Below are 14,283 nucleotides of genomic sequence, written 5' to 3'. Positions count from 1 at the left end.
GTAGTCTTATTAATTATTTTCTATCCTACCTTTCCTCTAGGAGCTCAAAGCACCTAGCCTGGGGAACTTCATTTTATCCCCGCAGCTGCCCTATAAGGAAATTTGGGCTGAGGGTGAACGGTGGGCCCAAAGTCAACCAGTGAGATGAGAGCTTCCATAGCCAAGGGTGGACTTGACCCCAGATCTCCCTGGTCCACACTTTAACCATGGCACCACACTGGCTCCATAGTATAATGTACTGTACTGTAGAAGCCCTCGGTTATACAGGGCAGAGCATATAGCTCAGTTAATTTGATTAAATATACCATCTGACTGGGAGGAAGTAGTTGTATGCCTTGCTTCACCACTGCCTGCTTATTCCCCACTGATCCTTCTCCACCAGTCAAGAGGTATAAATCATCTTCAGAAACCAAGTAGATCAGCCATTACAGGTAATACTCATTTAGTGACTGCCTTGTTTAGCAACCATTCACAGTTGTGATGGAAAAGTAACTTTACGACCAACTCTTGCTTTTATGACCTTTGCAGGTATGTAAAGCAAAGGAAAGCTTAGTGATTGCTTTGCTTAATGGCCAAGTTGACAGTCCCAACTGTGGCTGCTAAATGAGTATATCTCCAGCTTCCTTATGTATGCCTATTTTATTCAGCCTCTTTGATGCATTTCAATATGTCTGTTCATTTATCACAGGGAGCACTTGCCTTCATTCCTGCAAAGGTTATTGATCTACTGCTGGCAATAAATGGCAGGCCCCATTTCCTTCTTCAGCTTACAACCTTTTCCAGCTGAACAGGCTCTTACAAGCATTATTTAGCCCTTTACAGTAGTTATTTAACTGGGGGTGTTTCACCCATTTTCAGATTAACTGAATGGTCCTTCAATTGGAATTCATTAAATAAGTGGATAAATAACCATTTTTCTTGCCAACTGTCAAAGCCCAGCTCCAGGGGAGAAATCTTGTCGGCTACTTTTAGCTTAGCTTTAGGAAGCGAGTGTATCCGGCTTCTAGCTCAAAGAAAAGTCGTCGCGCGGACAGCGACCCTACAGTCTTCAGCAGCCAAACTTCGCCTACCTGGAATGAAATTCAGGCTTACTCGCAGATAAAAATGTCCATCGCACCTTCAATCGGTAATCGAGTCAACATCTTCAAAAATCCCTGAAAACTCCCGGGGAAAGGAAACCCACAAAGAATCTCTTCTCCGCCCTCCCCGCCAATCTTCCACCTGTCTCAGTGCATTTTGCCTGCAGCGCCCAGGACCTCCGGGCCCTCCCAGCGCGCTCTCCTTCCCGCAGGGAGGCACGCGCAGATTTTCAGGGGACTTGTACGAACGCAGCCACTGCAGGGATTATCTCATTTCGCTGGGAGTGCGGCGGTGAACCCAATTTTCTCGGTTCGCACGACGACACGCTTAACCACGGACAAACTTCGTGGGCTGGGCTGGCACCATCGCACGCGCGCTGCAACACGCGTCCCGCTGGCTCGTGGAAGGTCCTGGCCCGCCTCACAGCTGGTCCCGCAGTGCAGTTTTGAGCCGGGCAGGGGGGCGGCCCTCCCACGCGGAAGGGCGCGGTGGGAGGCGGCAGGGCGCGCTTCTTCCCCGACCCGGCTGGGCTCGGCGGCTGCGCCAGCGCTTTCCAGCGGGGCGGGCCAGTCAGCCTGCCTGTCCGCTTCCCGTCTCTTTCTTTGCGCCACGCCCGAGGCCAGAGGCGCATCTCTCCCAGTTCCAAGAGCGGCAGAGGCAGGGGCGGCCGCGTCTGGGAGGCAGCGGCAGCGGCAGTTCAGGCGCGCCTCCTCCGGTAGCCAGGAGGAGAAGTCTTCGCGGAGCTCCCGCTCCAGACATGAGCCCCCAACGCGGGGAGAAACGGGCGAGAGGTCGGCGGCGAGGCCAGCTCTTGGCGCCCCCGCGGCTTTTGCTCCTGAACTTCTTCACCTGACGCCCTGCTGCGGAGGACGAGCTCCTTCCCCGAGCAGACAGGAAACATCCCCTTCGAGGAAAGTTTGGACCTCAGCGCGCTCGGCTGTCTCCTGCGGTCTTCCTCGCGCTCCGCCTGTTACGCCTCGTTTCCCGCAGATGTTGGATTCTCACACGCTGCCCAGCGCGCTTTGAATCAGTAGGTAGGCACTGAGTTACGATCGGTGAAGAAGGGAAATGCGGTACATATTCCAAGGACGGTGGAGTTCCCCCCCGCGCCCCCCCCATTAGATGGATTGCTTTGGGAATACGATTTTTTTTAAAGTTTGTGATTCTTCTATGCACCGATCCATGTCTGCGCTGTGGTTTTGTAGATTGAACAGTTCAGTAAAATCTGGTCGTGTGCGGTTAAAAATGAACTCTTTATATCTTGTTCCAACATGATTTCTGGATTTCTCACTTAGCATTTCATTGATTGCTCTAATACTCTCCCCACCTTTTTTTTTCCCTTCTCTTTTGGACTGAGTTTCTGAGCTGCCCAATAATTCCACTGGAAACTAATAAAGTACATAACTGAAATCCAGACCCATAGGCAATTGCAGAAAACACTAAAAAGAGTCAAGACTGGAGCAAGTCTGCACTGGGAAAATAAACTGACGGTAAAGAGTGAAAATAACTTTAAAGGGTTGTTCACATCCTAGCTGTCATAAATGCAGAGGGTAGTAAGTTATTGCCACTGCTGAGAAGTATGTTAAAGGGCCTAGCTCAGCTTTCTGTTCTGAAAGGGAATTGCACTGTGCATGCCGGTCCTTTCATGGTATCTGTGGGGAAAGCATATGTGTAGCAATTTTGCACTGACGCAGAACCTTTGGTTAAATATACTGGTAAGATCCAGCCTGCTAGAAGCATGAATTGTTTGTGGACGGTCGGACTTCTCATGGGATGCAGAAACCACTTATCCGCAGGTGTATTTCTATTCTAAAGCAATGACGTTGTTTAAGAGCATTTTGGATTGCTTATGGTTCCAAGGCACCTTTTAGGATGCTGTTTGCCATGCTATGGCAACACAATTTGTAGTAGCCCAGGCTGTATATTGAGGTATATAGTTGCTGAGATCCTGAATCCATTTAGTTAGCTTTTGCACCACTGAATCAAGTATAGAGAATCAGCCGTTTCAGATGTCTGGCTCCAGAGGTCTTCTTTGTAGTTCCTAGTTTCTTATTTGCATAAAAGTCCCAACGATAGCTACATGGTGGAGTCTGTCGCTCCAACCACTGGGACCACAGACTTTGCTGGAAGAAGATGATGGGCATTGTATTGAAAATACATCTTCAAGGGAAGGCGGCACCCTGGAAAGTCTGAGAATTAGCGCTGCAGGTCCTGAGCCCTCCCAGACCTAATAGGCATGACCTTCTGATTTTTTTCCCATGGCTTTCAATTTCAGAAAATTGTGTAAGAGCTGAAGTTTATTTTGGAACTGGAATAGGACATGAAGAATAAAAGGAGTTGGGAGATCACCAAATCAGGATGAAACAGAGGTTGAACATTTTTCCAAACCTACTGCTAGTTGTGCTCTGTGACTATGGTGAGTATATGGTAAAATTAGCTCTTGTCATTTTGAAATGTCATATCCAGATGGATGGGTTGGCAAATCCCATCAGTCCTTGGGATGATATAATATAGCAGAAAGCACCAAGTTGGAAGAGGTTCAGTAGGTGACTTGAAGACACTTCAGTTATTCTCCTTGCCTATAAACTCTATACACCTGGAGGAAAACTGGGACAAGCAGACTAGCCTGTTGTCCTCTCTGTTTTCTTTGCTCTCCATATATGAAGGGTGATTTTCTGTGAAAAGGACCCTCCCCCAGTGGTGGTTTTGGGTGGGGGGAAGCAGACAATGTCATGGACCCAAAATCACATTTCTTAATGAATTTTAGATTTAACAACATCATTGGCTTGAATTACACCAAGCAGAAGATAAAGTCTCTTACCATGGTATACACAAAATAGTGTGTAAGTGGGTTTTTTTTTTCTTGGGTAAATGTCAAGAGAACTAGTTAAAGTTTTAGCTGTCAGCTTCTATTTTAGCTAGTTAATGTTTTTAAATTTTTAACTTTCTAGTAAACAATAAGATGTTCTTTCTTAACAAATTGAAATCCAGTTGGGGAGAGGCACTCAAAAGTAGTGGAGATAGGTTTGGCCAATTTAGTGGCTCTCTTTTACATTGTATGATATAGCAGCTTTAACATTATTGTTCGTAAGAATGGTAGGAGAGAGAAGATTTAGGAGGGAGGAGTGGAGATGGTGGGGGTTTCTCATTTGTGGTTAAGAGCGGAGGATGAGAGAACTATATGGACTAAGCACATTATAAGTGCAAATTGATTACTGCAGCTGAATTGTTGTATAACTCAGCAATTGTGCATATGTACACACTTTGGATAGAATTACTATTTTGAAAAACAAAATTGGGCTTTTTGAATCTTTCATCTATTCTACATATGAGCATTGGTATTGAATTACATTAAATTGGGATTACATTAAATTGGGATTGGAAATTAAAGCAGATAATAGTTTGAGAGTCATGTCTTGTGTAGATTGGGGTAAGTAGCAGCAATCTTTGGAGCCACAACTCTAGCACCCCTTCCCATTGAGTATGGTTTTCAGGGATGTTGGGAATTGTATTCAGTAACACACTTCATGCATTAAGTGGGCTTCTATACTTGGTTATATTAAATTTCCAGAAAAGCATCTAAATTCTACTTCTTCTTCATGCTCTCTGCTGATTAATTACACTGTCAAATTCCTTCTTTCCAGTTCTCGGAGCAATCAAACTTCTCTTGGAGCAACAGACTCATATAGCTTTAAGCAATACTACAGTATCTGTTGGCTTTCAGAATTATTATGATGGTAATGACACACTGAAAAACACTTCTGTTTTACTCATGGAGGCCAGCACCAACCAAATTGTTGTCAAAAAGCAACTTCCAGAAGATCAGCATCAAGGTGCAGTTGTTTTTGAGTGTTCTTATTTTAAGAGTGCTGGAAGTTACTGGTTCAAACTGGATTCTGAAAATATCAGAGGGCTTAATCCTCAATGGAATGGAGAAAGTCTTCTACTCAGTGTGAAGTGGCCTATATTTAACTTTGATTTGAGGAGGACTTCAGAAGGACATGGGAATTCCCTTCAACTTGGGCTGTTTACTAATGAATACTTATGTCCGCTAAATAAAACAATGATTTCTTTGGAAGTAGTACTAACCAGCAGCTTATACGAACTAGGGACATTGATCTCGAATGAGACACTGGGCCTGAGAACAAGGAAAAGCCTTTCTCTCTTGGGGTCACAGTGGGCGAAGTTGGACTGCCATGTGGTCGGCCCAGAGGCATACGTTGCTGCATTCCTGAAATCAGCAGAGACAGATTCAATCATTGCTTCATCAGGACCTATAGATCTTGTGCACAAATTTGGATACAAACTAGTTATGGCAGAAGAAGTGTTATGTGAGTCTTCGGTTGTGGCTTCTGTCATTTCTCCTCCATGCACATCTTCTGCTGGGCGCATTGCCGTGTTTAAGCATCACCCTTTGGGACAAATGGTGTCAAAACTATATGAAAGCATCTTGAATCCAGAGGACCACCAGATAGAATTCAGTTGCACGTTGTTCGACAGTGGCACAAATAAATACTGTTTTGAATTTAGCCCTTCCAGCCAAGTGAATTCCCCACCATGGACAAAAGAATGTGTGCTAATCCAAAGGAATGTTGGTTTGTATTACTTTTCCAAAATGTCTCATTTCAAACTGAAGGATTTCTTCTTGGATGCATATTCCTTCTGGAAACTAGAGTATAATACATAGGCGTAATCTATCACCTTCTGCAGATAAGTCTGCACCAGTGCTGAGCTGCACACACAGGATAGGATTCCTGCTAAATATGGTAAAATTTTTGCATTGGCAGTTTGTTAGATGGACGAGAGGAGAAGGGGAAAGGACTGTATTCTATGTTCCTATATCTATTAAAGGAATGAATAGCTTATGCATGTTTAAAACAGATAGATAAATAAATATCCTACATAAAACCTCTCCTATGTATGCAGTTCTGCACTGTAGACGAGGCTGGACTATGCCATTGAAATCTTGCCTTTCTTATTTAAAAAGAAAGAAATTGCCTTGTAGAATGTTTTCTATGGCTTCTAAAGAAGGGGTGCCAGATGTGAGCTGCAGAAATCCACAAGGTCACAAGATGGCTGCAAAGAGCAAGTTTTATCTGTCTCCCTTTCCTGCCATCTGCCATCCAGATTTTTCCAACCCAGTCCGGATACCCATCTAATCTGTGTCCCCTGCTTCACTCCAACTCATGCATCTTCTCCTGTTTTATCTCCATTTTTAAAAAAATTATTCCCCATTTTAGAAGACATATATGATGATGAGGCAAGTCAAGTAAATTTAAATAATACAGAAATGCAGAATTTGAATGTGCGAGCGTTGGCTTCAGATCTAGATTAGTCACAGAATTTTCTAGGTTGCCTTGGGCAAGCCACGGTAAGCCACTTTGATTTTTCTATAAGGCTTCATGGCGAAAACATTAGCTAGGAAAAAAAGGAGTTATCAGCACACTTACAAGAACATGCCAAGTTGCTCTGGTGAGATTCAGACTGTTTGCTGCACTGACTGGGAAAGTACCTCTCTCTTTTGCAATTAATGGTAGCAAATGTCCAAAGACATTCGATGATCCTGATTGCTGTGTGACTGTGTGCAAAGCATGTCTTTTTTCTCAGCAGAGCCTCACATGGTCTTGGGGAGAAATGAACTAAGAGCCATTTTGAATCTCTTCACATATTAAACAGATGATCCTTAATAAGAAGATTGCTGTAGAGATGATAGATCACACATGGTGTCTTGCAGATGTGTTGGGTTTACAGCTGTCAAGATCCACAGTCTAACATATCTGCAAGGTCCCAGGTTATGGCAGGATGATATATGTGTATGATGGCACTCTATGCTAGGGCTCTACAACCAAACTCTTACATAGGACCGTATGTTTTCGTTTCCATTGCCCACCAGTACAATTGGGGTGTTTGGGGTAATTTGGACTGACTCCTCAAGCTATACTTGAATGGGTTCCAGCTGGAAGGGTGTGGCTGCTGCTTGGCATTATTAGAAATTCCTTTTCAGGAGGGGAGGGCATCAGGCGCTTCACCACTGCTGGTGCGTGATGCTTGGTCAAGAAATAATTCTGGCAGTTGATTATGTAGCTGCTTTGTTACCCAGCCTTCAGCTTTCTCTGTGAGAGAAGGGCTTCAAGCAGAGGTCACTGGAAATCATACCGGTATCCTTTCTGGAGTAAAATGTCTGATTCATTAAAAGTTCTAAGACGGCGGTCTCTAGTTGCCAGCTTTCTCTTACTAGTTCTGCTCCTTTTCCTCTCAGCAGCCCAGCATACAAAAGTTAAACGCACTTCTATGCCAGGAAATGAATCACCTACTTAATTTCTCTGCATGGAACTGTTACTAAAGGCATAGAACCAGGACTGCCAGCATAAACCCTCTGGTAATTCCAGTAGAGCTGCATTTTCTCCCTGGCTCCATCACCCACCCGTGTTCTGCTCTTACCTGTTGTACAGACAAATGAGAATTAAGTGTACAAGTGGGGAAAAACTATGCCATGAACAAGATACGTCTCACAAACCATCATGATCAATATATTGGCATAGCTGCCCCTCTTTTGAGGTGGCCGGGTTGTAAACCCTTCCCAACCAACTATTTCGAATCACTTGCGAGAGTGATTTCTCCCATCCTAGCAGCCCGTTGGCCAGGAAGGAGAGAAGGAGAAAGGAAATAGCCCAATCTGCCACGGGCACACAGTTCTGACCCAACAGGGAGGAAAGGCCCCTGACAGCATTCTTGACTCTTGATATAGGGGGTATTTGCTGACCAGGTTCTTCCAACATGGTAACCAATGTGGTTTCTAATCTGAAGAAATTATGCAACTGCCAAACTGGGGTTTCTGAAAGTTGACTCAAGTGTTCCACTTGTTCCAAGCAGTCCTAGAAGATGGGGCTCATTGCTACTCTTCATTTCTTGGATTGTTGGTATGGGATCTTTTAGAGGAAGGCTGGGAAACTTGTAGCCCAGTAGTATCCGGCTTACAATTTCTGACCAAAGTAGTTGGGAGTAATAGGGGTTGGAATCTAACAGGCTGCAAATTTCCCCCCCCCCTTCTTTGAAGTGTCTTTCCTGCTCTGTATGTTTTGGAGGTTAGTAGATGAAATTACGAGCCCAGCCTCATTTGCTCCCATCTTGGATTCTTATACATCTTGGTACAATCCAAATTATTTACATGAATTTGAACCTGAATCCAGGTAGGTCTGTTCTTTTCACCAGGCATTCAGTTATTTTTTCTGTTTATAGTGGGGTTATCTGGAGGCCAGAACTAGCATATTACAGGTATCTGCTTAATGAGAAATTGTTGTAATTGAGAAGTACTATGTTTGAACAGACTTTGAGCAGCACAATTTCCCATATGATATTCGGTCAACATTAAGTGCTCACAATGTGGAATTTAGAAATTTATATAACGTCAAACTACTTATTGGACCAGCTGCCCAGGATTGCTTACTTTGATAAGCAACCATTCTCTAGAGTCTCTCTTATCACTTCTTACATGGAGTGTCTCTTACACTTCTTAACTGGAGATGCTAAGGGACTGAATCTGGCACCGTCTGCATAGCAAAGGTGGTTTGCTCCATCACTGCACATGGTTCCTCCATCATTGTCCCTCAGTGACAGTCACTTAATGCTTCAGCACACATGACATATCACCTATTAGGAACGAGGTGTCAGTCTGGAAAAATAAATTGTAGTGTTTATCACCCCAAAGTGGAGACTTTTTCCCCAGGTTAGTCTTTCCACACATTGGTTTCACCTGTGACGACTGTTGAAAGCCATCCAGAGACAAGCGGGCACTGAAGATGGCAGAAGACTTGCTTGTAGAATTAGGCCACCTGATGCTGTAGCTAAGAGTGTTTTTGGCTTCCTGTTTTCAGATTTAAAATGTAACTCCTAACACCCAGTTGGTAACACTTTTTATCTCCCAAGCATGTGTGCATGTTCGGTGAGGGCAGAAGTGCTGCCTAAAGAACAAAAATCAATATACAAAGTGTACAGATAAGATGGAAGCAAATATGGTTTGCAAGGATAGAAAGGTATGGAGCGGCATGGCAAATAGGACAGAAACTTGATTTAGCTCTAATTTTTTATCTTTTGCCTTCTATTTGTGTGACTTATTATTATTCATTTTCTTGTTGCTTTTTGCATAATGTTGCTTACCCTAAAAGGAGTGTGATGGGTATATACAAAGGCAGATGCAGATCGATGCTGCTTCCTGCTAAGCAACCTTGGGTTATTTCCTGGCTGGTGGAAAAGCCAGCTTGCTACAAAAATGCATTTTCCAGAAGGGCCATCCGCTTCAGCCACATTTCCTTGCTGTACATTCATATATCCTCAGGTCTCCTGCTGCCATTTGGAGTCTGGTGAATTTCTAAGGTCTTTTGTCTGCTCCACTGACCACTGAAGCCACTAATAGTCTATCTTGTTTGGGGGGATAGTTTGCTTCCCACAAGGAATTTCAATCCAAATACTCACTAGAAGGTAGTAAATTAATCTGTCTTGCTTTTTCAGCAGGATGGCTGGTATCTTTAAGAAAATGTCTCCCTACAGTAATGTAATTTTATGTACTTGTAGGAGGATCCTGGAGCATTTGGCAGGCCTGGAGTTCGTGTAGTGCCACTTGTGGAGGTGGCATTCGTGAGCGTTATCGGGAATGCCTCACACCTTTCCCAATCCAGACGATGCAAGGCTGCCTGGGGAGGCAACAGGAAACCTCTCTGTGTTCTTTGGAGGAATGCCCCAGTATGTATGCTTGATGTTCCAAAAACACTGTACAACTTTGCATTGTTTTTGTATGTGTTTAAGAGATCTGTCTGTCCCGGTATATATTGTCTGGGGACAACAGTCAGCATGGAAGTCTAGGGCAGAAAAGAAGGAAAGAAGGAAACCCAAGTATACAGTATAGAGCTGTGTCTGATAATATTTGGTACACATGAATGTACTAAAGTGCGTGGAGGTTTCATTCTGGAATAACACGAACTGGCATTTCCCAAGGTACTTCCCTGTAAAGCCACCTAAAGCCCAGTGAGTATGTGATATAACATAAATACATGCATTGAAAATTTTACAAGTGGCACATCTGGAGAACATCAGGTTGGGAAAGGCTGTCATACATTACTTACATATTGAAAATCATAGTCATACAGCAGCCAGACTTATTGACCAATTGCTGTCATTTAATTATTCTTGAGTGACAGCTGTGCAAATATTGAGATCATCATGGTCTTTAACAGTTTTTAACCTTGCCTCCAGGTAACAGAGTTCCTAAGAAACCCAGGATAAACCTGATTTGGAATTGCTGTCCACCGCCCAAAACGAGCCAGGCCCCCTCAGCCACAAATAGTTTTGTAGCTTCCCCTTGAGATTTAGTAGATGGCATTTTCATTTCTTGCATTCATTCATCATGTTTCACCACTTGGCCTTAAATAACTGTAGTTCTCATTGGTCTTTTAGTGAATCTGTGGAGAATTTATCCTGGTGATGCCAGTCCATAAGAGACTGTTTTTCAGCAGATATCAAAAAGGCAGCATGAAGGCATGCCAAGCTAAAAGACTGAGGTTGATCCAATCTCTGCCTCAAAAAGATTGTCCTACTTTAGAGAGGACATTTCTCTGTTGGATGGTGTCATCTACTGAAAGGGCTCTCTAGCTCATGCCTGCTTAGAGTTTGTACAACTTTAAGAAGGGACAGCAGTGGCCTTGATCCACAAGTAACACTTGGGCTGGAGAACAAATTTTTAGCAAGCACACTGGCTGCCCAGTCACACCTCCCACTATCGAGAGAAGTATTGTATTTCTGTTCTAATATTTCTAAATGTGCATTTATATATGGAAGTCACCAGCTGCATACATTGTGCAGAACTGTGTCTTTCTTTGACCTCTTTTGTTTGCAGTCTGTAATCAGGGTGGTCTTTGTAGTGAAAAATGGGAGGAAAGACTGCTATGTATACTGCCTTGAACTCCTGAATGAAAGGCAGGATATAAATCTAAAAAAATAATCTGTAACACATGTCATGAATAGTTTATACATTTCATCTGGCAGGATAGCACTTTACTGGTCAACAGAGCATTCTGTGGGCCCAAATACCTGACCTAGTTGAGATGGCAATACATGTTTTAGCATATTTCTTTTAAACAATCTTCATTTATATATCCCAAACATGTTTCACAAAATCACAAACATGAAGAGCACCTCCAAAACGTCCCAGTAAAGTAGATTTTTACAATAAGCGCCTTGTTCCCTGAATAGCCAGAATAGCCATCAAGTTGTTCAAATGGGGCTGTTACTTCTGCACAAATATCACACATTTGTACAGGTGTTTTAGTTGTGCAATAAATTTTAGTTATGAAAGAGGAAAAAAAGGCTCCAATGTTGTTTTGGACCAGCTCCAATACCAAGTCTGAGTAATAAGCAGTGACTACAAGGCTACACATATCCAAGCATCAGAAATCAGTCTGTTAAAATACAGCATTTCAACTAGTGAAGTTCTGGCATGCAGTGATAGCAGGAAGCCAGTGTTGAAATAGTGAAAAAGGGCTTTAAGGCCACAGAGCGAGAAGTAGTAAGCTTTTTAATTCGTTGGTTTGATTGGCACTTATAAATCACACATTATCTGGTGTATTTACTCTTTGTTTCAGTCACTACAGCTGCCCTCCTCACAACACTTCCTCCTGAAATGGGAGGAGAGAGAGCTGCCAATAACTTAATAACTGTCACTGGGATATCATTGTGCTTATCTATAATCTTTGCAACGATCTTGATAACCTTATGGAGAAAGCTTTGCAGAACCCCAAAGTGTAGCAGTCCAATTAACTGTGACTCGACTCATTCATCTGGCTTCCGAAAGAACTCTGATGAAGAGGATATCTGTCCAGACAGACATCAACAAGAGAGCTTTTCAGAGGGAGAAGCCTCTTGTTTTTCCCCAGGAGAACCTTCTGACATACCCTTGAATTTCAGGAGAAGCCTTCATTTTGTCCCAGAAGATGGAGGAGGATTAGTTCATGAGAGTTTGCAGTCCAGTGCTCAAAAAATCATTCCTCCCATTTACAGCTATCGTCTTGCCCAGCAGCAATTGAAAGAAATGAAGAAAAAGGGACTTACAGAAACCACCAAAGTTTATCATGTTGCTCAGAACTCTCTCACGGACACAATGAAAACAGAAAATCAAGAGGCAGCAGCTGCAAGTAAGTTTAGAATCAAATCTCCATTTCCAGAACAGCCGTCTGATTATCTAAAATTATCAGGGGACAGGCCCTGTTCTAGAATGGATTGTACATCATTGCAGGCCAATTCTGTGTTGAGCTCCAGTCACTCCTTAATGAGAAGAAGCCATCTCAGATATTTTGATAACAAAGGAGAGTCAACAGAAAGAGGATACCAAAGAAATTCACAGTTCAGAAGGACAGCAAGTTTTCATGAAACTAGAAAAGCAAAACCATTTCGGAAGAGAAGCATGTCCACCCTTACACCAAGTCAGACTTCATTCAACCACTGCAGAGCCAAAATGTGGAATCCTGTTATGGAAAAACAGCATTGCCTTAAATCTAAAAATACAGCACAGAACACTGTGGAACTTGAGTTGTATCACAGCATTCCTTTAACCACAGAGCCATTGAGCTGGTGGGGACAGATTCCTCCCAAACAGAAACTTCCAGAGAAGAAACCAGATCTGGTCAACAATCGACCACCAGGATCTCTTATATCTTGTGCTGATAAATCAGAACATAAGAGAACCAGAAGTGGACATTTTTCAAGTCCTACAGGTGCTTGGAGGAAGGAGTCTACTTTCCTAACTCTCAAGGATGGTCACCAGAAAGGGGAGACTCTGAGTCCTTCACAATATAGAAAGAGCAAATGCCAAAGTTTTCCGTCTGATACTGGATGCCACTTCTATGACAATACTTCCTTTGGTCTGATTGACTCAGAACAACAAATGTTTGACCTGCCTGGATATTTTGAGTCAAATGAAGGTGAAATAAGTACTTTAACTGTTGAAAATTTGGTAATCTGAGTTTCTTGTGGGCAAATGGGAAGCTGCAGCATTAGCAACTGCAAAAGTTCTCGAATTTTCAAAATGTACTTTAACAGAAATCTCCTTACGAAGGAAAGGAGGCCTAATTATCATTCCGTTGAAGCAGGCCAAGTACTTGGGAAAAGTAAATGATACCCTGACACAAAAATAATGACTAAATATGTACTTGTGCAGAGTTTCTCTCTAAACTGTCTCAGAAATAGACCTCTTAAGGCCAAATCCTATATGCTGATTTATACAGTTTACAGTATTGGACTTTCTCATTGGAGCATTTAATACATTTTAAATTGGTGACCCTCAGCATTCCTTGTAAACGGCTGCTAAGTGACTGAAAATGTCTGACATCCCGATGCCATGGCATTCAGTGGCCTATAAAATCAGGCTCGGAGGTCTGCATTTGGTATTAGTTAAGAGGTTAATGTGGTTACAGGCACTGTTGGAGTACAGCCGGTCTATTCTTTTCTATTGGACAAGCCCTGGATGCTTCTTTAACCACTGTTTGCATCACAGCAACTCCAGCTACTAACTTGCCAAGTCTGTTAGATATCCTCTCATACTTCCCTTGTTCAACTGCAAAGCAATATTCTTCAAAGCTTCAGAAGAATCATCCTTAAAAGAGATTACTTCCCCTACAAGGAAACATATCTTTTGCAACCTTCAGTAAGTTTCAGTTGAAGAAACTTTTTAAAATTAAGCAGTTTGGGTTTGGTCTCTCCCACTGGCAAACAGTTATAGAAAGTGTTTCTTTCAGAAAATCTAAATGAAAATACATAATGTGAAAGAAAAAATGTTATTAGTACTTTATAACAGACAAGTTCTAGACATATATAGACAATGAACTAATGTTTATTTTTATGCTATTTGAAAAGACATTTTTATAATTGGGATTACATCTTTCTGCAATTGCTGCTGCTTTAATTGCATTAAATATGGATGATGTAAATGTACTTGATAATTTCTTACACATTAGGAATTAATATAATAGTTCACATTTTAGCAGAAGGCTGAGAGAACATCTGTCCCAAAGCTACACTCAACCCATCATGGAGTCATGAGATTTTAAACACTGTAAGTTGAAAAGTTACAGCTTTAAACACATGCTGTTTATTCAGAATAATTAAAAAACCTCTTGTGAAAATGCCCATCTAGCTTTTTATTTCATTAGGCAGCTG

The 14,283-nt window shown here is 42.5% G+C and overlaps 1 protein-coding gene across 3 annotated transcripts in view; it reads left to right on the top strand.

Annotated features, from left to right (window-relative positions):
• Nucleotides 1-1,706: 1,706 nt before the first annotated feature.
• The window catches only part of THSD1 (thrombospondin type 1 domain containing 1), a 15,395-nt gene continuing 2,818 nt past the window's right edge, over nt 1,707-14,283 (top strand). Inside the window, exons 1-5 of one of the 3 annotated variants that reach the window (XR_015795139.1) lie at nt 1,707-2,114; nt 3,356-3,496; nt 4,725-5,675; nt 9,652-9,819; nt 11,715-13,771. Coding sequence is in view for 2 of the 3 variants with exons in the window: in XM_015889025.3 (XP_015744511.2) it covers nt 3,439-3,496; nt 4,725-5,675; nt 9,652-9,819; nt 11,715-13,090 (2,553 nt within the window). In the remaining variant the exon portion in view is untranslated. Of the gene's footprint in view, nt 2,115-3,355; nt 3,497-4,724; nt 5,676-9,651; nt 9,820-11,714; nt 14,147-14,283 lie in introns of those variants that run through there. The other 2 variants (XM_015889025.3, XM_007421207.3) reach the window with 2 other exon arrangements.

This window comes from Python bivittatus, unplaced genomic scaffold, assembly GCF_059951505.1.
Source record: "Python bivittatus isolate LINGU-HERP-01145 unplaced genomic scaffold, Pbiv_v1 ctg000020_np1212, whole genome shotgun sequence".
Classification (NCBI taxonomy): Eukaryota; Metazoa; Chordata; class Lepidosauria; order Squamata; family Pythonidae; genus Python; species Python bivittatus.
The sequence above is the reverse complement of the archived record's forward strand: the minus strand, read 5'-3'. Positions and strand labels throughout refer to the sequence as shown.